This window comes from Siphateles boraxobius, unplaced genomic scaffold (assembly GCF_051911475.1).
Source record: "Siphateles boraxobius isolate OS27281-9 unplaced genomic scaffold, OSU_SipBor_1 5, whole genome shotgun sequence".
NCBI lineage: Eukaryota > Metazoa > Chordata > Actinopteri > Cypriniformes > Leuciscidae > Siphateles > Siphateles boraxobius.
The window spans coordinates 34,429,872-34,456,349 of record NW_027509141.1 but is presented as its reverse complement, the minus strand read 5'-3'; the positions used below and the strand labels follow the sequence as shown (position 1 = coordinate 34,456,349).

The window sequence follows — 26,478 nt, the reverse complement described above, 5'->3', positions numbered from 1 at the left end:
GCATTAAAATTACATAAATGTATGTTACATGTATAGTCTCTCACTTTATTTGCTTTTGTATTAGAACACTTGATGATTATCTAATCAAAATAACAATATGTATTGCAGTGATAAAAAAAAATTGAATCGAATGCGTTTCTGATTTGTTTATGTTTCTGTCGGCTGCATGAACATATCAATGTTGAGAAAGCAAATACGTCACTAGCTTTAAATATGCAACTTCGTCGGCTAATGAATGCATAAAAGTGACCAGCTGGATATAAACTAATGCAAATAGTAACTAATGCACATTTAACTGGGTGAGGTTTGTGTGTTTTTGTCAGATTGTTTTAACCGCTTGAGTTAGCCGCTACTAATGTAAGTCCCCTCAGCTGTAGTGTTCTGCATTCATACCATTTTACTGACGGTGTTTCAAATGCACATCTGAAGTGTCAGCGTTCTCCCTGTTTTGCACAGCCTTACGTGTTACAATAAACAACACGTGGTGCTAGTGATAATCTATTTGTCCTCTAGAGGCCGCTCTCGCTCTGTATAATGCCAGCAGTCTGTTCTCAGCGCTCTCGTACTGTGTAATGACAGCATACTCTTCTCAGCCGTTCCAGCAAACTGGGAAAACTATCGGTATGGATTTTTACCGTTCCACCAATCAACTATCGGTAACGATATATCGGCAAAACCGATGAATCAGTCGACCTCTAACTGTATATCCTGAAGATATTTTTGCTAATAAAATAAACATTGTATAGATTTATAGTTATAAATCTGTACATATGATAAAATAGGAAAAATATAAAATGTATTTCAAATAAATTTTGTATATACAGCATTTAAACTAAACTGTATATATCCATGGAAACACTGCATAACAGAGAGGTATATCACTTAAATTGTATTTAAACTGGACGCTTTTTTTCCCACCAGCTTGTTGTGCTGGACTCTCTATTCAACAGTGATATACGGTAACATTGAAAAACCTTTGACATAGCTGTCCATTGACTTCTTGGGTACAAGAAATAAAAGGCACTGGCGCTGAAGATCAGAAGACTCTCATTATGCTGCCATGTTAGTGTGGGGCTAGTTTGAGCCTTGTTAGTGGTATTAACTAGCGATTTTTATTTTTACTTATTTGATGCCCCATACACTAGCGTTATAAGCTAATCTGTGGTTAAACTAAAACTAACGTTAAAAACTGGGTACATTCAATTATCATGAAAACGCATCCCAGAGAACGGTCGACTCAGTACCCATGTGTTATTTAGCCCTTGGTTCATTTTTGGCCGGAATTTTCCTTTAACATCCTCAAATTAAGTGACATCACAGGTGTCCCTTAATGGCTCGCTGACAGACCTGATCCATCTTTAAACCCACTGACATTGTCAGACCGACATGTCCAGGAAGAATATGATGATTGAAAGATGGCGATGGCCTCACCTGCACAACACTATTTATGTTCCTCTGGAGAGACAGGGATTCACAATTTTGCCGGAAGGCTTCCCTCAATCACACAAAAACACAAACTATCAGTGTGTCAGCAGCCAGCCGAATCCTGCCCACATAACTCGACTCTTCAGCTCTAAAACTGACACAAAAATCTGTGCTCAGCGAAAACTCCCTGAAACACACGCACACACACATAAAGAAGTCTTGTACTTTTATCCTATTAAAATGGAGAATTGAGCGCTTTGCGAATCATTTGTTTTTTTATCCTATAACAATGCACAGAGGGATCACTACAGCAAGCAATGCTGTGAAGAGACAATCAGAGCTCAATCTCAAGAATCCACCAAAGCACGAATGAGGAAAATGGGAGATGTGAGGTATAGTTAGACTGAATTCCCTCTGGCTTTGTTAGAGAACGCTTAGCCACTGAAGTTACATCATCGGGCTTGTTTTATTCAGTACAATGGTTTCTGAATATCTGAAAATCTTAGGAAGGGAAATCGCTATTAGCATTACATCACTACTACTATCACTCATGCACAAGGTTAAGGATCTGAAGAAAACCGTTTACCCTGTGTTAAAGTAGTTAAAATAGTTAAAATAGTGTTAAAATAGTTCACAAAAAAATGTAACTTTTTGAAGAATGTTTTTTGTTGATTGACTTGTATGGAATGACTCGGGTTACCGCCGAAGTGCCAGGTTGCTCCAGGTTTCCCTAAAAGTACAAACCGACAGTAAGTCAGCTTGGACAAGATAGCATCTGCTAAATGAGGAATACTGTAAAGTAATCATATAAATGACAAGAATATGAGCGACTGATGTTATCCTCAATAAGCAAGATGTCTGGTTATCTCAAGATCATTAAAGTGATGAAAGATCTGGGGGAAGCCCTCTCACGTAATGCTGCCATATTCATGTGGACCGAGAAATTGATTTGAAGAGCCCGACACAGACTGCTGTCCTCACATTAAAGGCATGTAGAAGCTGCGTTATTTTTCGCAGTAAGAACTTCTGCTGCTGATCTAATGGTATCTTGAGAGGCAGAAAAACAAAAAGGGAGTCAATTGTTTTAAGAAATATCTTTGCAGGCCACTCTACATAATTTATATTGTCAATTAATATTACAATTTTAAATTTAAATTCAATATATTTTAAAATTAGGGATGCATGATATATCGGCCCCCAGTCGATACATTTTTAATGTTATGGTTATCGGTCCGATAAGAAAATTAGTCCGATATAGCCAATAAATAATGGATTATTTCCTACAGCTGAGACACTTCGCCATAACGGTTCTGCGTTTAACATCGAAATCTAAAGAAAACTGAGAAAACAGCTCTTAAATACCGTATACAGTAAATTGTTCTCCTTAAGCAACATTTAGAAGAAAAACACAAGTAAATGGAGCCATTTACACTGAGAGAAGAAAGCTACACTTATGAGGTACATGGAATAAGAAAAATGCAGAACTCATTCATTACAGTTTGATTATTCTGCTGGCTCAGATAATACAGATTCCTTAATATCTCAGTAAGACTAAAAACAGCTTGTGTGCATAATGATCAATAAAGCTTAATGTGCAAACATGTGGTCCTCACACAGCTGTTCCCAAACCTGATTTTAGTCAATTTGTAAGTCCTGTACACACCGCCCCCTGCTGGCTGACAAAAGAAATGCACAACACATCACAAACACTATTTTAAATTTATAGCGTCTCACACAGTTGATGAACTACAAGCTGTTCCCTGGCATTATTGGACTACTTAAAGAGTATTTAATGGATTGATTTACTTAATTTCTTAAAACAATGTCAATATTTAATTGTTTTCTTTTTGTTTTGTTTTTTAATTCATCACACGATGAAATTTGACCTGCTCTCCTTCAGACGTCACACTAACATCACATGACATCCATTAAAGTCTTAAACTGAGGGATGAGAGAAATCTGATCTTGTCTAAGAGAGTCTGAAATCATGTCTTCACAGAACTTGATCTCCACCTAGTGTTCAAATCTGCTAATAACACTCATCCAGTGCTGTCAAATCAAGGCTCATGATTTAAGAAGGTCATTACTTGGGGTTATAATGGAAAAGTGAATGGCTGGGAAACCATTAAGCACTGGCACAAGATTGTATCTGGCTATGTCCAGTTAATCACTATGGTCAATGTGTAACTGAAACTTAGAAAAAACAATATGTGCATAGGAATGGTGTTAAATTGCACCAATTAGATATTGAAAGTCAATAAGATATTCTTTATGTGAAGGAAAGAGCAGCACCTGATAGACAGGAAAAGAACAGCATTTAGGTAAGCTTAGGTTTCGGCTAAGCTACGTAATTAAATGTCCTATGATGCCATCTTTCCATTGCAGAGGTGAAAATAAATGCAACAAAGAAAAGACCAATTACAATTCAGCATGCAACTATTACAATAGCATAATTGCTATTCTAGTAATTCAACATTCTAGTCAAAATTGCTCATCTAAGCATGAAATTATCTTGAAAAAAAAATCAAGATAAATATATATATATATATATTTTTTAAAATGAAGACTTAAAAGATTAAGTAGTAGGAGGAGATTCAATAAAAATGCTCGTGCAAGCACTGTAAACATACTATGAATGTCTGGGAAGGAAATTTGAGTTTGAAATGCAACAGCTGATGGTGGTTTTTAGCAGGTGTAAGGAAATCGCTTTTGTGGGTCAAACGTAATTCCACTGAGTGCTGCCCTAGCGGATACATGTCAAGGAGAGGAGAGTGTGTTCTACGTATCACCTTAAACATTCAGGTTATACACCTTCAACTCTAACACAACAACATGTAGGGCACAACAAAGATACAATTATTTGTTTACAATTTACAAAATGTAGTACAAAGGGTGAATTTCAACATGCATATTACATGCATGTGATCAGCTAAAGACAAAAAAGGAAGAATCCCCCACCATCCAATTTTTTCCCCCCGTTGATTAAAGAAATACCTTATCGAAACAAAAATACAGTACAGCTGCATGTTTCAGAGTGGATTACAGCAGACTACTGTATATAAATATATTTACAACACAACCGCTGCGATTTGACGATCACACAAAGGAGGAGTGGGCAATATGACCAAAATCTTATATTTCACAATAACGATATATACCACGATATAGTTATTTTTGCTTCAAATAAGGTTTTTATATTATTTCATTGAAATTATACCATTCAATATCATTGAAATGTCATAATTCTTGTCACCATTTTCAATACCACAAAAAACGAATAGACTAATATAAAAAAAAAACTCTCAAGCTTACTACAGACACGTAAACAGTGATAAAAATTAAACAGGCCTACCCGAAAAACTTCAAGCACTATAAATAAGAAATAGGCCTATTACATAAATTGTATAAAGTAATGAAATGTATTAAAAAACACTGCATACTCTTCACTGTGTGAATTAAAAGCATTCATTTATTCTCATTAAAGTTACAAAATTGATTCAGTCAAGAGCAGTGAAAGATTTTCTCTCTTTTGGTGTCTGATTAACATTAATGACAGACGACAGAGGGTATATTAGGCTGATTGACTATGCAGTGGTAATGTGTATATATATATATATATATATATATATATATATATATATATATATATATATAAAAGGCTAATGTGCACACTGAAATTCAGCCTTTTGGTTTAAGGCAAGTGAAATAAATAAAGCAGATTTGGGATGCATGGGCTGTCAAACTTAAGTGCGCTGCAATCAAAGCCCAGTCTTTTGCACACTGATAACAGATCTGCCCGTGTTAACCTAGTAAGTACTGATGTTACACAAGTGCCATATTGTCTGGGTTAAGAAGACATACAGTAAGGCATGAGAGGCATTCTCTTTCGCAGCTTCAGTGTCTATCTATCCCTCCATCCTTGAATTAGTGATGAGTGTGATCGGAAATGCATGTTTCTGTCTGATCCGGGTGCAGCTTGTTTTGAAGATCAAGGAATGATGGAAGATACTCCCCTCTGTTAGTGACAACAGGGCATCTAATAAAATCCTTTAAATCTTGGGTTTCTAAGAGAACAAAATGATTTCAAGAGAAGATTTAAGCAAATGCAAATGCTGACTAAACCTGTCATTCAATACAGACACTAGTGTTGTGCGACACTCATAGTCAAATCCTCTTGCGTCAGCGTGCGAGATCACTGATACATGATATTATCTTCGGGGTGTGGGAGCTTTTTTACTTATTTGCTCATTTATTGGGTCATTAATTTACCTGTTTATTTACTCATTCACTTAATTATACTTACTTTATTATCAAGGGAAAGTACGCACATGAAATGTGAATCGTTGTTCATCATTTTGCGAGCAAAGATGAAATTGTGATAAAGAAAAATGGTGGCAGTTTCTCCATTTTAAACCATGAAGGCGAGCCAGTGGATATCACACAAGCAATGAGCAAACTTTGCGTGAGATTTATGGTAGTGAAGAATTCTCGAACCCCGTTCAATTATTCATCTATAAAAAGTGAAAGTAAAAACTGACTAAGCTTTCGGCATCTGAAACTGCATATTCTCTGAGACGACGAAAGATAAATCTACTTCAACATTTGCTGATAACTGTATATAACCGTCTCGTAAGTACTGGAAAAAAAATTGAAGTATTTATTGTTAAACAAGTTGTTTTTGAAAGTCTGTGTTTGAAATAAAGCTGAACTTCGTCGGCGCGTTTTGCTCGATTTTTTTCACATAGCAGCAAAATAGACCTAAAATACTCTGTCGTTTTTGGTCATACAGACTTAAGAAATATGAAAAAAATAAACTGTTAAATGTCTACTTTTTTATGTGTCCAATTACAAACGAAATAAAACATTGTGCTTTTGTAAAATAAAGAAAATAAACAGGGTGTGCTTTCTGGCTCTCCGTCACAGTGAGCTTTTATTTTGAGCATGTCTCTAAACTCAGCGAATACTATTCACATAGGCATGATCAATATATCTTTATAATCGTTTAAGTTTGTACTTTTAAATGATCTAATTCATAACAAAAACAAATATTCTCTGTTTATGTAATCTATATGAAAAAGGGGAGATGTCAGTCGTTCTCATTTGATCTCATTATCTTTTAATTTGACACGCCCACGGAGAGCGCGTGCTATTCAAACGCAAATGATCTGAGGCAAGCCATGCCAATATGCTAACGCCCACTCAGCTGGATTATAAAACACATGTTTATAAAGAATCTTGCCTTTACCTCGTCTTGCTACGCTGTGAGGAATAATACTATCTAATAATCCTGGAAAATGTACCAGAAGTGCTGGTAGTTTCATTTTGAGGAGCAACGCATCCAGCTGATGTAGCAAGTCATTTATTTTTAAGTGCTTTGTTCTAATCGCGATATTGAATAGTGTCTGACTGTAAACCGCAAAAAGACTGTTTAAATATGAATTGCGTCTCTGTGTGTGAATGATGACTGAACAGAACAGGCGTGCGCGCGCTGTTTTTTACTACAGTTATACAGCGCGTGTCTGTGTCATTCATTCACTCTCGCACCTACATTAGTAAACATGTTATTTTTACATGAACACATCCAAACTATATTGCTATAGCCTACTGAGATTAGTAAAAAAAGACTGAAATATGTTGAAATAAAATGTCTGTATAACCAACAAACCGCAAATGAACATGTATATGCCAGTATATCATAAACACGATATGTTACAGACTAAATATGATTGTTTAGACAAGATTTCGTTGATTAGGTTTGGATAGATTATAAAGTTTTGACTGTAAAAAAAAGTCTACTGCCACATTAAATAGGTAAGCTTTTGTTTGCCAATTTCTGCTCATATGTTAAATATACTATAGTATGATTTTTGTCAAAAATAAATTAGGTATATTGAATTGTCAACTAAGATGTAATTATAGTGTTTGTTCCAATATTTAAACTAATGAATCCTTACCTTTTTAAATACGTATGATAAAATGTATACTTTTTACATAGGAAGAATACACTTAAAATATTGTTAAAATTGTAATTGTTGTTTTAATTGTAACCTATTTGTAATTGGTTACAATTTCCAATTGTAATATATATATATATATATAATTTCTTTTGTCCTTGCATTTTTTGGTACCCAGTGACACACCATGTGTGAAAGGCTCATTAATATGCAAAGCATTATACGGCTCATTATCCGGCCATTGTCTTCTCAGGTGTGAACACGCCTCCACGCATATTGCCTTTCCAAAAAAAAAGTGTCTTATAAAATTTAAATCAATGTATTGTTTTATGTCAATGATTAGGCAGGATGATTTTCAGATCATTTTGAAGCAAAAATTCTAGGCGACAACATCCAATTGTCAAACGTATTGTGGACACATATTTAGTATGTGTTTTGTGGACTTATTTCAGAGGCTTTAAGTTTTAGTTTTTCCAATAACCATGCATAAACAATATTCCTTCAAAAATACAAACATACATGTTGCTCACATATTATGGTAGCCCTGTTTGTGCTAAATAGAGTACAATGACAACTTTCCCATTAATATGTTTATAAGCAACAGAAAAAAGCACAAATGTCAGGGCATATCAAAACATCTCAAGGACCCCAAAAACACCTTAGACCCCAGAGGGTTAATTTCATTGATGACTGATTACTGAAGTGTTCAGACCTATAATAGGCCGCTACTATTTTTTTTAATTTTAATTTTTTATTTTAATTACATAATTCATTGAATAATATGTAATAAATGTTTTCAAAACATTTTCAATGAGAAATAAGCTAATCTATCTAATCTTTTATTATCCCTATAGCACGTTCGGTTATGAGGTGATGCACTATGAAATATATAATTTTAATATTAATTTAATAATAATTTAATACATTAATTGGAAATGCCAAATCCTCTAAATAGCTGATGCTTTGACGATATCTCTAGCTATCATCAATACAAGATTTATCCCGACAGCCCTAACAGCCCAGTGCCTGAATTTCATTATTGAAAATGGGGAGGAATTCCCCTCTTATGCTGCATTCACACCGGACGCAAATAGCGCGTCAGGCGCGAGTGATTTCAATGTTAAGTCAATGCAAAGACGCGTTACGCGCGTAAAAAATTCCTGCGGCGCGAATGAGGCGTAGAGCGCGGCGCGGTAGACGCGAATCCGCCTCATTCGTGCGTCAAGTTCGCGCGAATTGAGCGTATGGCTCGTTAAGCGCGAATGATTGAGTTAGTGCTATTTGTGCATTCACGCGTTTGACGCGAATTCGCGTCTGCCGCCCGAGTTGAAAAATCTGAACTTTTGCGTCAATTCGCGCCGCGTTAACCAATCAGGAGCCTAGCTGCTTGCTGCTGTCACGTGTTGAAGTATCTGGATGGTTCAATAAATTATTTTGTAATATGACTGTGGTTCTAATGCACAACAAAGCAAATATTTTATCACATAAAACTTGATTTCAATATATGAGACATATTCATTTTGTATTGAATGCTATTTATTCCATATCTAGATTATATGAAATATTATTATAATGTAAAGACAACCAACATACTGCATAAGTTAGTGTCTGGACAGTGTTGTGTGTGAGAGAGAGAAAAATCACAGGACAGATTAATCACTTTTGGAGGCTGGCTTCATTTATCATCAAAACAAAAATAAATGACAGATTAGGTGGATTAGGGCGAGGGTGATCCTCGCTCCGATGCGGGACAACAGGTCATCAAGCTGGCCGCGGGACAGGCGGAAGTACCGCTGAAAGCCGCCGTCATCCAGGCGCAGCTCCTGGAGCGAGCTAATGGTGAAACTCGCCACACTGGGTTCGCCTTCGAAGGGTCTGGTGGACACAAATAGGGCGACGATTACCCCTACGCCGCCGTTCTGCTCTCCAGAGCAAATACAGAGCGGTGACTCTCTCGATGAATGCTCGATCAACATAAAAAAGATGGCCGCCAACGGGTTTCGATTCTGACGCGCGCAACGCGCGTAAATTTCGCTTCAAACTTTTGTTTTTACGCCAGAGTTTCCGCTAGAAAAAAAATGGTGCCGGTCAAAGTGACCGGCAGAGGTTTCGTTTTACGGACATTTTGATGCCGGTCATATATCGCCTCTTAATTAGTCAAGTTAAGGAAAATGGAGGCAGTCTATGTAAATTAAAAAATGAAATAATAAGGCCACATAGAATGCAACATGTTATTATTAGCTTAACTTTCAAATAGACGGAGAAAAACATTAACGTCCGATTGGCGTCACACACACGTTTCACACACATTCACTTTTTGAAACATTGAGGTACGGATGTACCTAATACAAATAAATAAAACATCTCCAGTTAACTAGCAGATTATTAATTTAGTTCGCTATTAAATAAGAGATCTAGCGCTAAAATCGGTTGTTTTTAAATCAAGCTGAGCGCTCGTGTCCGCTGCTATCAGTTGCATGGACGACGCGCTGCGCGAGTTGCGCAATCTTCACTCGGACGCGCGTTTCAATCTATCGCCGTTGCGGAGACTCTCTATTCATTCCGGTGAAATCACAAAATAAAATGCACACAAAGGTGTCCCTGCTGGATATAGACTGTAACCATGCACTGATGAACATATAGGCTATTCAGTTTTGATGAGAGAAAAATAAACTGTAGGCCTACGAGTGCGCGGATTAGAACCACTGATCTATAGGCTATAATGAGATGTTCCTGATTCACCATCGTCTGGCCTCTGAAAAAAGCTTTTAAGGCTAGTCTTCCTGGGCCTGGCCATATTTGAAACGTCTCACTCAATCGTTCGCTGTTTAGGTCTATATTACAGCCGTTTTAGGCGTGCGCTTTATTTGAAATGCAGCATGCGATGTTGTTTCATAACTTTCAAACAGTAGAGCCTGTTCCTTTATATTTATAACATAGCCAAAGGTCGGTGTATTTTTGCTTTATACATTTTAGGCTTATTCTCAAATTCAGATTGTGTTAGGGGGAGGGATTATTAGACAATTTTAATCGGACAATTTGACCGGAGAGATTTAATTTTGTTGGACATTTAATTTTTTCCCCGACCAATGTCCAGTAATTACCGGACAACGGAAACCCTGTTTTACGCGTGTCAGTTTCACTCCTGACACGCAAATTAACACAAAGTGGTCAAGCGTCAAACTAGACGCGGTAGACGCGAATTTGACGCGCTATCCGTGTCCGGTGTGAGCGCAGCATTAGATGACTCATAGGAGAGGGATACACCAAACCAACGGTAAAGAACTAGCGCTGATGAAAGCCGACTGTGTTGTTGCCTCACTTGAACACACCGAGAGAACTACAGCCGACTGTCAACTAGCATGCACATTCTGCACCTGCGTGTAAATGAGACGACTGTCTATTTATGCAGATATATCCATTTATATTCGACATTCAAAAAGAGAAACCGATGCTGCAGATACAGAAACCTTAAACAAAGCAGCGCGTGGTTACTGTTTGAATATTAATCCTGCTGGTCACTTTGTGTATTCCACTCCGCTCATGTTAATATTAAAATATTTGCCCAGGAACACTCAGGTAAGATGATGTAAAATTAGAACAGCCTTCTATCTGTACCGTTTTGACTTCTTTGCTTGCTATTTTGCCACTATTCTTTTGCACTGACTCATTCACTAAGCTGAACAGCCAATCAGAGTTGTCTCTCTCTCAGCAGCGATTCTACATGCTGAATCAGCCCCCCCAAAAAACTAGCGGCGTCCAACTTGTACCAACGGTGCGGAACACACTGAAAAAAGTAAGTTGGCTGACACTCAAAAACAGCATCAGAGAGGCGAGTACTACTGAATGATTTAAAATTGCTTGAATAAAATTGAAACGTTGTGCATATGATAAACTTAAGTAACGATGAAAATTCTGTCCCAAAACACTAGCAAAAGTCTTATATCACAGCGTGCAGCTCGCTTGAACAGACGATGTGTTGATGTGAAGCTATGTGTGCATTTTGAAAGCAAGAGAGAAGACGCGGTAACGCTGAATCACTCTCACTGTTTGTGAAATTATGTCTCACAAAGTTTTCCAATTACTGATTTGATCTGATAATCTGTGTGGATTCATTTACTCATTCAACCAACAAGCTTATTGAATAAATGTTTGTGGGAATTTCCCGCCTTTTAAGTGTGAAACCTGCAGGAATGAGTAAAGTTATGTGTAATACCAGCAATCATGTGCCAAAATTCGAGCCCTGAAACCACTGCATTTCAGCCAAAAAGACACTGGCCTTGGAGGTGCAATAGAGATAATTGTGTTTTTTGTCAATTGCACTAATTTTCATCATGTGTATGTGCTCTATGACCCATTGTTGTTAATATGTTGGGGGAACCAACATATGCCTTGTAATGCGAGCCCCACTTTCAGAACTGATACCAGATCAGATGTTAACGGTCCGCTGAGCGAGCGTTACAGTAAAGCACAATAGACACGCTGACCGACTGCTGTCCCTGATACACAACACCAGACGGCTAAACACCAGCACATGACAACACTATCCATTGCATAACAACTCAACAGATCATGCCAAAAGTACTGTTTTTACCTGATGCATGCATGGATACTGCAACATCACTTGTCAATGATTCTGCATGAGTAAAAACTAAAACTCTGAAGTTTTTCTGCAACAGGGAGCTGACACAGATCCATATAAATTTCCTAACCCGAAGCAAGGATGCTGAGAATCCATCAGTCTTGTAATACGGAAGACAATCTTGCCACATGCTGAGATGATGCTCTCTCTGGGCACTTTTTCCTCTACCTCGCCTCAGAGATTGATATGCCCTTCCCTCATTGTTGGGCAAATATGCCAGCGACCTAGTTGATGAAAATAAACCCTGGCTGCTCGCATTGAGACGAGCAAATGGACCACAGTCACCAAAGTCACAGTGAGGCAGAGTTCTGCTTTGGACTTAATGCTGAAAGTTTCAGTTTGGACATTTAAGTATTAGGCAGTATGGCCAAAATCTATATGAAAACTATATAACTTTTTCTATAAATTCAAAAACCAGGAATACATTACAATTATCTTCCGAGCCATTTTGAAGCAGAAATAGGCAATGGCAACTAACTGAAATAAAATAAGTTTGAAGAAATACTAGAATTACTAAAACAAGCTAAATAGAAATATTCTGTTGTATATGTAAAACTTTTATTAGAAACAAACACCTCACAACAGTAATGCATTGCAAATATGCTCCAAGCCATTTTAAGGCTGTTGCAAACTTGTGAATATACCTGTGACCACACATATATACCGCACCAAGTTGCAAAGTTGCTGGGCAACCATAAACAGCCTACAAGTTTACCGTGTTTACACCGGGACACAAGCAGAACAACTTCCTGACAGTAAATCGGTCCCATCAAGTGCCAAACAAAAAGAGTCAGAAAAAAGCTCAATACGCACTTCGATATGATACTACGCTGTCTGAATGACCACAAATTCCAGTGGACACAACGGCTTACGTTGTTTCTTTCTTACCTGTACTTCATGCCCGTCTGGTACGATACACACTCCTCCAGCGCCAGGCCATTCATCTTGAGGAAGTCTTCCATGTTCTTGATCTGGGCAGCGACTCTTTGCTCCCTGAGCCGCTGGAGTTCGGCCTGGTCCGTCTGCCTCGGTGGCTGGTTCAGACCTTGGTCCGAGTGGTAGCGGCTTATGCCGCTCCGAATACTCTCGCTGTAGGACATGGACAACATCTTGCCTCCGCTGCTGCAACTACTGCTCTTACGCACGCCGCTCGCCCCCGCCGGTTTGGGGATCTGCAGGTTTTCGGAAGGGAGAGTGGATTTCCGGCGCCCAACGGTCCCCCCCGCATACCCACCACCCGCAAACATGATTACGCCCTGTCCCCTACCACCCCACTCTCACACACTTTTCACAGACGCTCTCGCACCTGTCTGATTCTGCCACCAGTTATACACACTCATGCACACACACGCACCAAGCACAAGCAGGCTTGGGAAACTGGGACCAAGACTGAGCCGAGAGCTGGGTTGAGGCATCGCCTTAAATAGCACAGGTGAGGAGGGAACAAAACAGGTCTGTGCTATCAGTGGCAGAGAACTCTGGCCATGCGTCTTGTAATCAGAGACGGTCCCGCCTCTTTCCTGACCAATAAAATGGCACAGGAGCAAGACTCAGGTGGGTACAGGCAGGTGCTATGAGCCTCAGGTAAGAAGAAACACCAGAGGGCATATAAACACACACATTAGGCACATGCAAGTAATCCATCAGTCTAGACTGGACATGCGATGTACAGACATGCATTGCAGGTCGTCTGGGAGGGAACTGACACCATTCATGTGTATCCAGGGAAAGTGATTCACTTAAAACTTGTTGTACTGCCAGGATGCAACAGCTCTGAATTAGTTTGTTTTTCTGTTATTCTACATTTTCAAGATTAGACCAATCATTCAAAGCAATCAGCTGAAAAAAAAATGTACCAATAAAAATGTAAAACATTCAAGTGGTTAATAAAAAGAGTTTTGAGCTTTTGGTGCTGTATTTTGGTACACAGACACATTTACACTGGCAGCGTTTCGAGGTATGCAGTAACTACCAAGTAGAGTAAAAACCATTGTTGTGATCAATCACCTGATTAAGTGTTGTTACTGTTAAGTAAAACTAGAACTATTAAAAATAGTTTTTGTTAATTGAAATAAAGGTGAAATAAAAATCTAAATATAAGATGAAAAACTTAAATGAATATCAGAAATATTGTCTTGGCAACTAACTGAAATAAAGTTTAAGCACTAAAATGAATAAAACTGAAATAAAAATACATTTAAAGCAAATAAGAATATGATTTTTGTTTAAATGACAAAGCACATAACAAAATTACTAAAACTTCAACAAAAATTTTAATAACTGAAAATATACAACTAAAACCTAATTCAAAATATTTCTAAATATTATAATAGCAAGAAAAATAACTGTGATACAGATACTGCAGTCAAGTAGTAACATCTGCTATCAGTCAAAAGAACAGAGACTAGGCAAAATCCAAAGATTTAATTGCTCTTCGTGTGAACAACTTGAACTGGATTGCATAATGTAATATAAAGTATGTATATATATATATGTGTCAGATATCGGTTTTCTTGCCCCTTTGCAAAACTGTCTACCACCAAAAACTTGCCAACGTCTCCATAGTACACAGTGCAGAATGTTCTTTATCATAAGCCTGTATTGATCCTATGAATCTTGACTGAATGATGTACAGTGCTGCAAAAACCACTCAACTACTGCAGAGTAGTGATCCTCCATACGCAAAGAGCTACACTCAAACAAAAATTGCAACTAAAAAAAACATCCTCTGAACTAAAAGTCTACATCTAGTAGTACAGCTATTGCATGTACAACGTGTTATGCTATAATAACCGGTGTAGCCATTTGAAGCATAATGCAAAAGAAGGTACGGGATGAAAATTAAAGGGGTGCACCCATGCAGTCCCTGTTATTATACAGGACATCGTGCAGAATAACACCTTAAAAAAGACCGACACATACACACAGGTGGGCAGTCTCACCAGAGACAGAATAAGCGCAAAAACTTACCCGAGGTCTTGGAGATCGGCTCATGAACAAGACATATGAATGTCAATCTGCCCTTTTAAACTCAGCTGCCAGCAATCCAGCGATCCACCCAAACTGGGTGTGTCTTACATACCAGCATCTAAACCAATTAGTGAAGAAAAGAGAACATCGCCCTCATCCTCCAACCCCCATCCCGCCTTTTACTCCAGCCGACTCCATGAAGGAAATCCATTTATGTCATTCGAGGGGGTAGCAATTTGTTTCTGCTAACCGCAGCAAATAATATCTGGTCTAAATTATTCACAGAAGCTTTTGCACTAAAAGCTTTTGACTGTTGTTCCACATGTGATAATAGATAAAGGCATTTTAGTGCACTAATAATGCCAGTGTGAGTGTGTGGATCTTCAGAAAAACACAGACACAGCCGTATCAGTGTAAAAATCAAAAGCAGCACATTTTAGCAAAAATGAATATGCCAGGTATAAATATTCAACATTAGACTGTACAGAAAAAGAACTCATCCAAGAAATATAATAAAAACATTAATGTCCAAATGGCTCTTCACTGACTAGATCCCAAATCTCCCCTAGTGAAAAAACCTATACCAAAATGTATTTAAAATCTGTTTAAGTATACTACAAAGCCATTAACATATTTACTGACATATCGCTTGAGACTTACTGATATAAATATTTTAATTCAACTTTATTTGGAGTACCTATTTATTGCACAATGCACATTTCTTAATATTAAGCCTAAAATGTGTTTTAATATCACTATTAATAAGGATAGTATGACCACTGTAAATGCAAGATATTTAAAGTGTACCTAAAGTGCATGCAATAGTTACACTTTAGCACAATCCAATATACTTAAGTATTAGTTGGACCTCAGCACTATTTCCGGATAACTAAAGTGCATTAAGTACAAAACAGACACAATGACAGACAATATGCATTTTTCCACAAAAAGTAAACGACTATAAAACCACAATCATCACCGTTCACACATATGACAGCCACTTTAACCTCAACATGAAATGATACTTGCACATCCATCTTTAATGGCCTAAATGAAAGTGAAAGAGAAGTTCAACAGCCAATGTTAAAACATTCATCCTGAAAATCAATGAAGCCCACTAACCGGAAATCACCAGATTCAATACTCATAAATAGGGATGCACCGATACCACTTTTTTTCAGACCAAGTACAAGTGTACAAGTACTTACATTTGGGTACTTGCCGATACCAAGTACCAATATGAGTACTTAATAATACCATTAAAGTTTTTCTAACAATGTTTTATTTTCATCAGATGTTTTTCACTTTCTGACTGTAACAAAGTAAATAGGCCTATACAACTTGTAAAATCAAATTGCTTGTGTTAAAGGAGCTATTTCTCACCCCTCCTCTTGACAATTTAGCAGAGCATAGTTTGCAGTCTGCTCTACTTTTATCATCATCGCTTTTCTTAAAATATCTCTAAACGGCTGACATTACTTGTCCTCCGACTACCTGCTCAACTGACGAGAGGTTAGGCTAATGTCAGGTTGCCATAATGGCCCGTTGTCGTTCACATATCGCGTTTTTTGTGCGTGCAAATTCGTCATTTCAAATGTAGGCCCTCGTTTTTCCAGGCGCACCTGTGTTTATGGTTGTCTAGCAATGACAGACGCCACGGGAGTCCTAGCGCTTGTGGAAAGGAGAAATATTTTACGGAAACGGTGCGGCCGCGCTCTCCACGCGTTTTTAGATACGATATGTGAACGGCTCCTTAAAGGGATATCAGGTGCGGTTGCATTGGGGTAGTTTTACGATTATGAGTACAGTATCGGATAGACACCTGAGTACTGGTATCGGTATCGGTGAAGCCCTACTCATAAAGAGCTAGAATATATATCAACTTGTTAACTCAATGAGTCTTCCACATTATATGCAGATATATGCCAACGTACATCTTTTATTAGAAATGCAGTATTGTCTTTGCATTGATTTGGACTTATCAGGACTTTTAAGTGGACTATGTGTTTTTGTTTTTCTCACTGTTTCCAGAGAGGTAGTGCTATGCACAGATTGTAGTATTTTGTTTTTTTAAAGGCTTTATAGAAAGGTTATATAGGTTAACATAACATATGTGACCCGTCACAGAAACCAGGGACACAAGTCGGCAGCACAACTTTCGAGCAAAATGAGAAAGAAGAGTTTTTTTTCAAAATTGGTGATTTTCAATTTTTTGGAGAATCTGTTAATTGAAATCACGAAGAAGCCTCTCCATGTTTGAGATAGCAGTATTGGTATATTTAAAAGCTAACATTTTGAGGTTGAAATCGGCTTGTTTTCGAAGATTCTAGCATGCAGTAGGGGCGTGGCGTGTCATTGTCTGTGTGTACTTCCATACTGAATAACCCGGCGCTTTTGCCCCCGCCCTCCAAGTCAACCACATGGCTACTTATTATGCTGTGCTCTGGCCAGCTCTCTCTGATATCAAAATTCAATGAAGATGGATGCCGCAAAGATTGTCGCAGACGAGATGAACCGTCTGGCAGTTACACCGAAAATGTTTTCGCCGCACTTCGTGGGCTCGGGAAACTGAACCGGAGGTATGGGCGCAGCGCGCTCGCCCTCAGTGCTTCAATACGGCGGCTCGGCTCGCTGACAGCGGTGGCTGGCTGTTTCATATGTGACGGAGAATCGAAATAGAGGATGCAGTTAAGACCTTTGCTGCTGCGATGAAGGCCTGCCGTGCGTGTTTCTGAAATGTAAGTTAAGCTTCATTTGCTCTTTAGTCGTTATTTAAGATGCTGAACCTGCTGATGATATAATGTGCTTGCGGACATTTCATTTGTGTGTGTATACGCACATAAGAAAGTGGTGTAAAGAGATTTGCAACAGTAATTTGAGGAGGTGAAATGTGATTATTTGGAAAATTGCAGAAATGACTGCTTAAAGAAAAATGCCAGCAGGCATTTGCCTCCTACATAAACTTTAATATTGTTGACATTTTGGGCACACGAGCGTTGCGTACTATTTGCGCTATATGTAGGCCTATGGCTTATTGGCCTTTGTTTGTTGTTGTTGGTTTTGCGTTATATGTATATGGCATATTGGTCTTTGTGTGTTGTTGCTGGTTTTGCGTTATACTGTATGTATATGGCATATTGGCCTTTGTGTGTTGTTGCTGGTTTTGCGTTATATGCAGGCTATATGGCATATTGGTATTTGTGTGTTGTTGCTGGTTTTGCGTTATATGTATATGGCATATTGGTCTTTATGTGTTGTTGCTGGTTTCGCGTTATATGCAGGCTATATGGCATTATTGGTCTTTGTGTGTTGTTGCTGGTACGTTGCAAATAGAGGGGCAGCACAATTGTTTTTCGCCTAGTGCGGCAGAAGTGCACTCATTCAAAGTGTAAAAAAAGCTGTAAAGCACATGGAGGAGCTTTACAGGGGGTATGGCTTATCTAAATGAGATGTAAATGAGCCCTATTGTCACCCCCAGCAGCAGAGACAGGTGAGAACTGCACAATCTTTTAGAGCTCGTTTTCTCCTCTTTGAGCTTTTTTAAGTGCCTACTTTAAAATGGCCACAACTTCTCCAAATATTATCAGACTTCCACATGTTACACATCGTTGGAAAGCTTGGATATTACACTCTCAGAATCTATGAATAACTCAAAATGCCCCAGAACCGACTTGTGTCCCTAGTTTCCGTGACTGGTCACATATAGTTAACCCCCTGGGGTCGGCTATCGCGCCCGCGATAGGCTAATTTTTTTCTTATCAGTGCAAAAGAAACTCAAATAACTTAGTCGATTTTTGTCATACAGGCAAGTGTTATACATCATTAAAAACTGTTAAATGTCTTCTTTTTTTTTTGTCTAAACTAATAATAAAAACAAAAAGCTGTGTTTTTCGTAAAATAAAGAAAAAAAACATGATGCACGTTCGGTCTTCTCTCTAAATGTGAAGTTCATTCTGAAACCCGACAGAAAATTATCTGTAACTCAGCCAATACTTGCCACCCACACATCAAAGTAATGTCTTTACAAAGCTTGAAGTCTCATTTTTTAAATGAAGTAAACCATATCAAAAACAAATATTCTCGGTTTAAGAAATCCGTATGAAAGCAACGACATGTAGTTTCTCCAGCCCGAGCACATTAACTATTATTTGACCACACCCCCACAAGCGTGAGCTGTTCACATGCAAATGATCCACGTGAAGGAACGCAGAATTGTTAACGCCCTCATCAGCTCGAAACAAAGGATCAGCGACTCCAGTATTTCTCTACTTTTCATCAGTTTGGAAGACTGTGCTGTGGATTTACCTTGGATTTACCTAAGAAGAAGACGTTTTGATTATGAGAACAATTTCTAAGGTAAGAGACATAATAGTAAGTTTTTTATTGTTGCATAAACTTTACATTGTAGCTACTAAACTGGTGCCAGCCTAAAATGTTATGAAATGAGATACAAGTATACTAGTATGAGTGTTTATTCTAATATGGTGAATATTTTAATGTTTAGACCTGTGTTTACTGTTAAAACTGTGTTTGTGGATATCTGCTCAAACGTAGATGTATAATGTAACAATAATGTTTCATAGTTTGGAGCGGCTTGATCGATGCACGCGGTGAGTTTGGGTCTGAGTTACGCTGTGTGTTTGAAAAGCAAAACACACCACACATTAGGCTTCACGCAAAACTCATCTCATTTCATAACGAATAGAAATATTTGAAGTAACATATGATAAACAATATATGTTTGTCTAGTGTAGTGTTACTGAAGTGATCATTTTTAACGATTTATAGGCTGCCTGCTATCTAGGCTATTGTTATTATTTTATGCAGCCCTACACATGCCTATATACAAGGCACAACAAACTAGGTGTTCGTATATATATTTACAAAATACATATACATATATACACTGCCGTTCAAAAGTTTGGGGTTGGTAAGATTTTTAATGTTTTTAAAAGTCCCTTATGCTCACCAAGGCTGTATTTATTTGATTAAAAATACAAAACAAACCCAGTTATATTGTGAAATATTATTTCAATGTAAAACAGCTGTTTTCTATGTGAATATATAGTAAAAAGCTTAATTTATTCCTGTGATCAAAGCTGAATTTTCAGCATCATTACTTCAGTCTTCAGTGTCACATGATACTTCAGAAATCAGTATAATATGATAATGTGATGCTCAAGAAACATTTATGATTATTATCAATGTTGAAAACAGTTGTGTACCTTTTTTTTTTTTTTAGAATTCTTTGATGAACAAAGTTAAAAACAACAGCATTTATTTGAAATAGAATCTTTTGTAATATTATAAATGTCTTTACTGTCACTTTTGATCAATTTAATTCCTCCTTGATGAATAAAAGTATTGATCCATTTTATTTATTTCCCCCAAAAAATAAAATAAAAATTCTTACTGACCCCAAAGTTTTGAACGGTAGTGTTTAATGTTACAAAAGATTCTATTTCAGATAAATGCTCCTCTTTTGAACTTTCTATTCATCAAAGAATCCTGAAATAAAAATGTAAATAACTGTTTTCAACATTGATGATAATGAAAAATGTTTCTTGAGCATCAAATCATTATATTATACTGATTTCTGAAGGATCATGTGACACTGAACACTGGAGTAATGATGCTGAAAATTCAGCTTTGATCACATGAATAAATTACACTTTACTATATATTTACAAAGAAAACAGCTGATTTACATTGAAATATTATTTCACAATATTACTGGGTTTGTTTTGTATTTTTAATCAAATAAATGCAGCCTTTTTGAGCATACATTTTTGAGCATAAATTTGAGCATTTAATGTATTTTTGACATTAAAAATCATACCGACCCCAAACTTTTGAACGGCAGTGGGTGTGTATACTGTATATTAGTGGTGGGCATAGATTAATTTTTTTAATCTAGATTAATCTCACTGTAATCTTGGAATTAATCTAGATTAATCTAGATTAAAATGGCTCATTTGAATTCTGTAGAAGGCATTCAGAATATGTGTGCTACCCAAATAATGACTAAAAGTAGGCCTAAGTCTTTGAGAACAGGTTTCTCAAGCCAGGTGGCGCATTAGACCAGGGGCTCATCTCCTGTTTCCAAAATGCATCACAAACTGCTTGAGAAAGCTGTTCTACTATGATAATTGGTGATGAAAATAAATCAAGTTCAATCAGATGTTCTTGTGTTTACTATTGGATACATCTTTACATCTAACTGATAGAGCTGTGCTGACGGGCTTGCCTCGGTTGCACTCAAACATTACATCAGTGCTAGGCCCGGCATCTACCGCATTAGCTAAGGGATGCTTTGCGTTTAGGTGGTACTTGAGACTGTCAGCTGAATGTGTGGAACGCTTTTCAGAGAAAATAAGGTAACTTATTTTAGCACAATTCACACCCAGCGGTAATTCAGGAAAACAAAATCTCTGAATGCTCCACATGAAACTTTGGTCTTCCGACCTTTATAACATCGTGTCGATTTATTTGGGTTAATATGTGCGAGGGAGAGAGAGCAAGACAGCGCTTAGTGTGGAGATGGTGATGTCTTGTTTACACTTTCGCCTGGCTCCGAAGTGAGAGAGTGCGCGCGCGAGACCAGGTCTCTCTCTCTCTCTCTCTCTGTTAAACATGTGCCCTGTCACAAGCGCAGAAGTTCATCTACATTACTCACCGAATTTAATGCAGGAAAAACCCTGTTTATGCAAACAGGAAACAGCTTAATTTGTCTCGTATAGTAAAATAAAGCCAAGCTTTAGATCGTCCTTTACACTCCATGCTTACCTCCTCTGCTCAAATCGCTTTGACATCACGAATGACGCACAGATGCGTATAGGACGTCACGCTATGGTGCCCGATAAAGGACAACAGGGAAAGTTGAGTTTGCGGTCTGTATGTGTATATTATGGCTGGGACTCGGAGCAGGAGCATCGATAAGAGGAATTGTTAATGTCGAGGGCGTACAATATCAATGGTTCGTAAAACTTAGAACCGGTTTTCGAGTGGAACCGGTTTTCAATTCCCATCCCTACCCCCTACAGTGCAATTCGGCTAGGTATACATCAGCTCTAAAATATCAAGGTGAAAGTCATCATAGCTTGCGTAGTATAGACCCAGCTCAGCTACCAACCCAACTTTGAGAATAGATTAACGGCGACATTTTTTTTTCCGCCCGATAAGAGTCTCACGTCAACGCAGCACGTTAACGCCGATAACGGCCCACCACTAGTATATATATATATATAATATCTAAAATGTATTCCCAGAATCGTGCAGCCCTATATTTTGTCTTGATATCAACATGTTTACAGGTGTTTATTTATTTATTTTTTAGAAAGGGACCAGATGCCACTGGATGAGTCCTGCTGACTTCAACATTCACATGAGTCTCTGTACATGAACATGGTAAAATGAAAAGTCAAACACCTTGGACATGACAGGTATGTAGGCTACTATGTTTCAGGAATGGCACAAAGGTGTGTGACTGTTTAAGTCTTTTTCTTTAGATCAGTGCGTTTACTAATGTGCTTTCTTCCTTTGTTGTGTATCTTTGGATTATGTTGTGTTGTAAATAAATCCAGACAATCTAAAAGCCATTCTTTTTTTAATTTCTCCTCATTCTTTGTGCAAGGCTCCTCATAATGATTGGGCCTGTTAGCACCTGATAGGGCCATTAGGGGAGGGTCTTTGTCTTTCTCAAGTGTAAAATGCATTCATATTAATGAGAGATCACGCCTCCTCCCATAAAGCTTTCTCACACAAAACACGTCATACAAATTTTACATCAATATATTGTCTTATCTAAATGAGTATGCAGGAGGATTTTCACATAGTTTTGGAGCAAATATTCTTGGCTACGTGATACAATTTTCAAAAGTCTTGTGAAGAAATAATCACTATGGGTTTTATGACCTTATTTCAGTGACATTTGTTTTTTGTTTTTTCACAAACCACGCATAAACATTATTATCTTAAAACTCCAAACTTTTACATACATGCTGCTGACATATTACTGTAGCAGAGTTTGTGCTGAATACAATGTAATAAGACTTTAGCCATGAAAATGTCACAAGTAACAGAAATAAGCACAAATGTCAGAGCATGTCAGAACACATCCAGGACCCAGAAACCGCCTCAGACCTCAGAGAGTTAATGCAATAACACTAAAAAACAAATCAACAATATTTTATTTTATTTTTATTATAATAATATAATGAATTATATTTAGATATGAACATTAAACTACAGCATTTATTTTTATCTAGGTTAGTGTTCGTTCAGATTGGTATTTTTCAGACCTCAAAACACTGCATTGAAGTCACTGCATTATGTGCTGCAATGAGGGGTGTGCCATTTAAAAGGGAGGACTGCAGTAAATCCCACAGAGCAAAGTGTTACAGCCAGTTTACTTACTGAATCTGTTAAAACACAGTGCAATCTCAGTTCTCAAAGAAGAACTAGTCACAATATTATCCCCAACGCAGTAGTGCGTTAATTGTAGGAGTGCTATACACATTAAATACATTAAAAAAAGAGACACATATCATAACACAACACAATTAAAACATACAACTAAAACCTACAAAAAAGTAACCATTAACACACTACAATAATGATTGAAATGAGGTCATCTTTCTTTCCCATCACTCTGTGTGTTAGGGTGAAACATGGTGATCAATTCCTGTCAAGCGGATCTGTGTGATGCGACGTTAAAAGACTTTGAGCTTAAAAGGACAAAAATGTGAAAGGCTGTGAAATCAAAATTCAATATAGTGCTCATTAGCCTCAGAGCTACGGAGTCAGGGGTTTTAAGAACCCATCAGCAAAACAACTCCTTTTTTTAACCCATAAAAATATGATCCCTCACTAAAACAGGCAGAAAAGTGCACTGCAGATGAGGGTAAAAGGGATGCGTTCAATCTGATCACGTAAAGCAGCTGCTGCATAAAGCGATTGCTTTCAGGTGAGCTCATACCAACAGCAGGGAGGTTGTTACATATGTAACTTCAAAAAAATCGACTCCATTATTGTGTTCGTACAGCTTTTTCAGACGTCATAAAGGCTGGAACGTTATGTATACATGCAACTCTAGATCTGGTTTCAGAACAGTTTGCGTTTGAAGCATGCAAACTAAGTTAGTGAATTAGTGTGAAAATCTTAAAAATACAATCAAATAAGTTCAATGGATTTTGGCTCAGGGCTCAAGAAAGATGGCCCAGCGACAGTGTCAGTGTTTTGGGCGATTTCTTATACGCCATGTTCGCTAATCATGTAAATGTGTTTTTATGCCTTACAAATGTAATCATTTGGTATTCTTTGTTGCATTAAACAGTTGTAAATTCTGCTGATTTTACAGTAATTGTTTCTTGCTAGTTAACATTAGGTTTTGCCAAATTGCAAGAATTACTATGAAGAATGAATTAAAATTGGTTCAAGTGCATGAATTAATAGCTTTAATGGAAAGGTAAATGATTCCCGGATATAGTAATCTTATTATAACAAAAAACTAAGAAATGATTTGGTTTGACCAGTTTTCTTTTTTTGGCAAACAAACTAATTAAAAAAATCTACTTATTAATATTCATTGCTGGCATATTTAAAAAAATGTTTTTGCTGAAAATAAAATAGTTCCTGAAAAAAAAAAAACTTTAAGATGTTTCCACTCACTACAATATTCACAGAACATGTTCAACTAAAAAAAATATTTTTATTGTTGAACCTATAATAATTGTTCTGCCAAATAACACAGCCTGTAAAGTGCACAGAATAAAATGACCACACTCTACAAGTGTTGGTAAAGCCAAGAAAATAAATAGGCTAGAATACGTTTAAATAGAAAACACACACCAGCATAAATATCTAACCAAGTGTGAATTTGGGATGAAATGTGATTCCTCATATGAGATTACTGAACATTCACTGCTTCTCTGGGCTCGTGTTTGTCGTGCTTTGAGTTTCAGAAGTGTTCCACAGCCAAGGAAACCTGAACTCCATGACTTACCTGCAACACTGTTTTAATTCTACATGGAGTGAAATTAAATCTAAGAGCTTTGTGTTAGGGACACTACTTAGTGAGCGTTATTCTGACACACACCACTGTACTGTAGACTGGTATACAACTCAAACACATACACAGATTACAAGTGAGATTAGATATTCCCACTGAATGTAAACTATCCCTTTTTACAAGTATACAACAATATTAAGCACCAGTTAGTCTCAATTCATCCCACTGTAATTCTACAATACATGTCGCATTTATTATTTATCCGCTGTTAAACATTACAAGCAAATAACATTGTAGTCACGTGTACTATGAATAATATTCCCTTGCGCTTTCAAAAGTATAATGACATAATCACATCAGGAGCAGCTAAACTAGGAATGAACCCATGACTTGAAAGTGCTTTCCAAAACAGATGAAAACGAATGCGGTATCGGATGGCCATGGCTAATTAATCAGCAAACAAAAGAGGTACCTGTAAAACTGCAGCTGCCGTTTTGGGCTCCCATATCTCGCACTGAGGGCAGCATGAAAGAGAAAGAGAGAGAGAGACAAGACCGAAAGGAAAGCTTAGTCTTACAGGCAAAAGGGGAAAGAACAGTGAGAGGCCATTAAACAAACACATGCACGTGCACATATACACAAGAGCAGTATCAGCTTTAGCAGTGACATATGAACATGAGCTCAGAGAAATAGATTCAACACTGATATAAAGAAAGAAATAGAGACATTTAGTTATAGAATGAAAGAACAATATGGCCAGACATCAAAAATAAGAACACTACAACATTAAAACACAATGCTATTTTTTGTTATTCAGCAAAAACCTGACAGTTAAAAGATTCATCCAAAAACCATTACTGATTTTTCCCCTTAAATTAAAATATTTTTTTTTTACTTTTTAGTAGGGCTGCAACAAACGATTATTTTGATAATCGATTAATCTAACGATTATTGGAACGATTAATCGACTAATCGTCGATTATTTCACCGACTAATCAGTAAGTTTGGAACGATTATTCAGTTTTTTCAATTGGTTAAAAAATTGAGTTATACATATTCTTACTAAACAGGTCATTCTCTTTAAGTTTTCAGATTTCGGTCCAACTCAAATCACACACAAATGCTCTCTAAGCATTGTTTAATAGGCCCACTGCTTTTCTTAGAACTGAAACAGAAAAAGGGACATTTACTTCAGGACACAAAGAATGGTAAAATATTAATCTGCAAACCATTATTAGAAGTATAAAATTACAATCTTTTTTTTTTTACATGACAATTGAGCTGACAGAGACGTTCTCATTCACCTTTTAATTTACAGTATGAAAAAGTAACTGCCATGATATTCTTCCTAACATCTCCTTTTGCAAGTCATGATTATGGAACAAAATAGAGGCAAGTGATAAGACTATAATACTTAATAGTGTTACTATAATAAAAACAGCCCTGACTCCGAAGCTCGATCAAGCTTTATTTTATGC

The 26,478-nt window shown here is 37.3% G+C and overlaps 2 protein-coding genes across 5 annotated transcripts in view; both read right to left on the bottom strand.

Moving 5' to 3' along the window:
- The window catches only part of LOC143711947 (voltage-gated potassium channel subunit beta-2), a 119,114-nt gene that overhangs the window by 45,563 nt on the left and 47,073 nt on the right, over nt 1-26,478 (bottom strand). For 2 of the 4 annotated variants that reach the window (XM_077204148.1, XM_077204149.1), the window contains one exon: nt 25,473-25,514. The exons of the other annotated variants lie outside the window; for them this stretch is intronic. In XM_077204148.1, coding sequence (XP_077060263.1) covers nt 25,473-25,514 — 42 coding nt within the window. The remainder of the gene's footprint in view (nt 1-25,472; nt 25,515-26,478) is intronic. 4 annotated transcript variants of the gene reach the window in all.
- On the bottom strand, nt 12,906-15,088 carry LOC143712069 (uncharacterized). The gene is made up of 2 exons (XM_077204288.1): nt 14,992-15,088; nt 12,906-13,193 (listed from the first exon to the last, which is right to left on the bottom strand). Exons 1-2 carry the CDS (start codon nt 15,013-15,015, stop codon nt 12,906-12,908), a joined length of 312 nt encoding a protein of 103 aa, XP_077060403.1. The 5' UTR covers nt 15,016-15,088.

Coding starts and splice junctions, on each gene's coding strand:
- LOC143712069 (XM_077204288.1), bottom strand. CDS start 15,015: ATGAGCCGATCTCCAAGACCTCGG. Junction 13,194..14,991: donor GCCGATCTCCAAGACCTCGG/GTAAGTTTTTGC, acceptor GAAAACCTGCAG/ATCCCCAAACCGGCGGGGGC.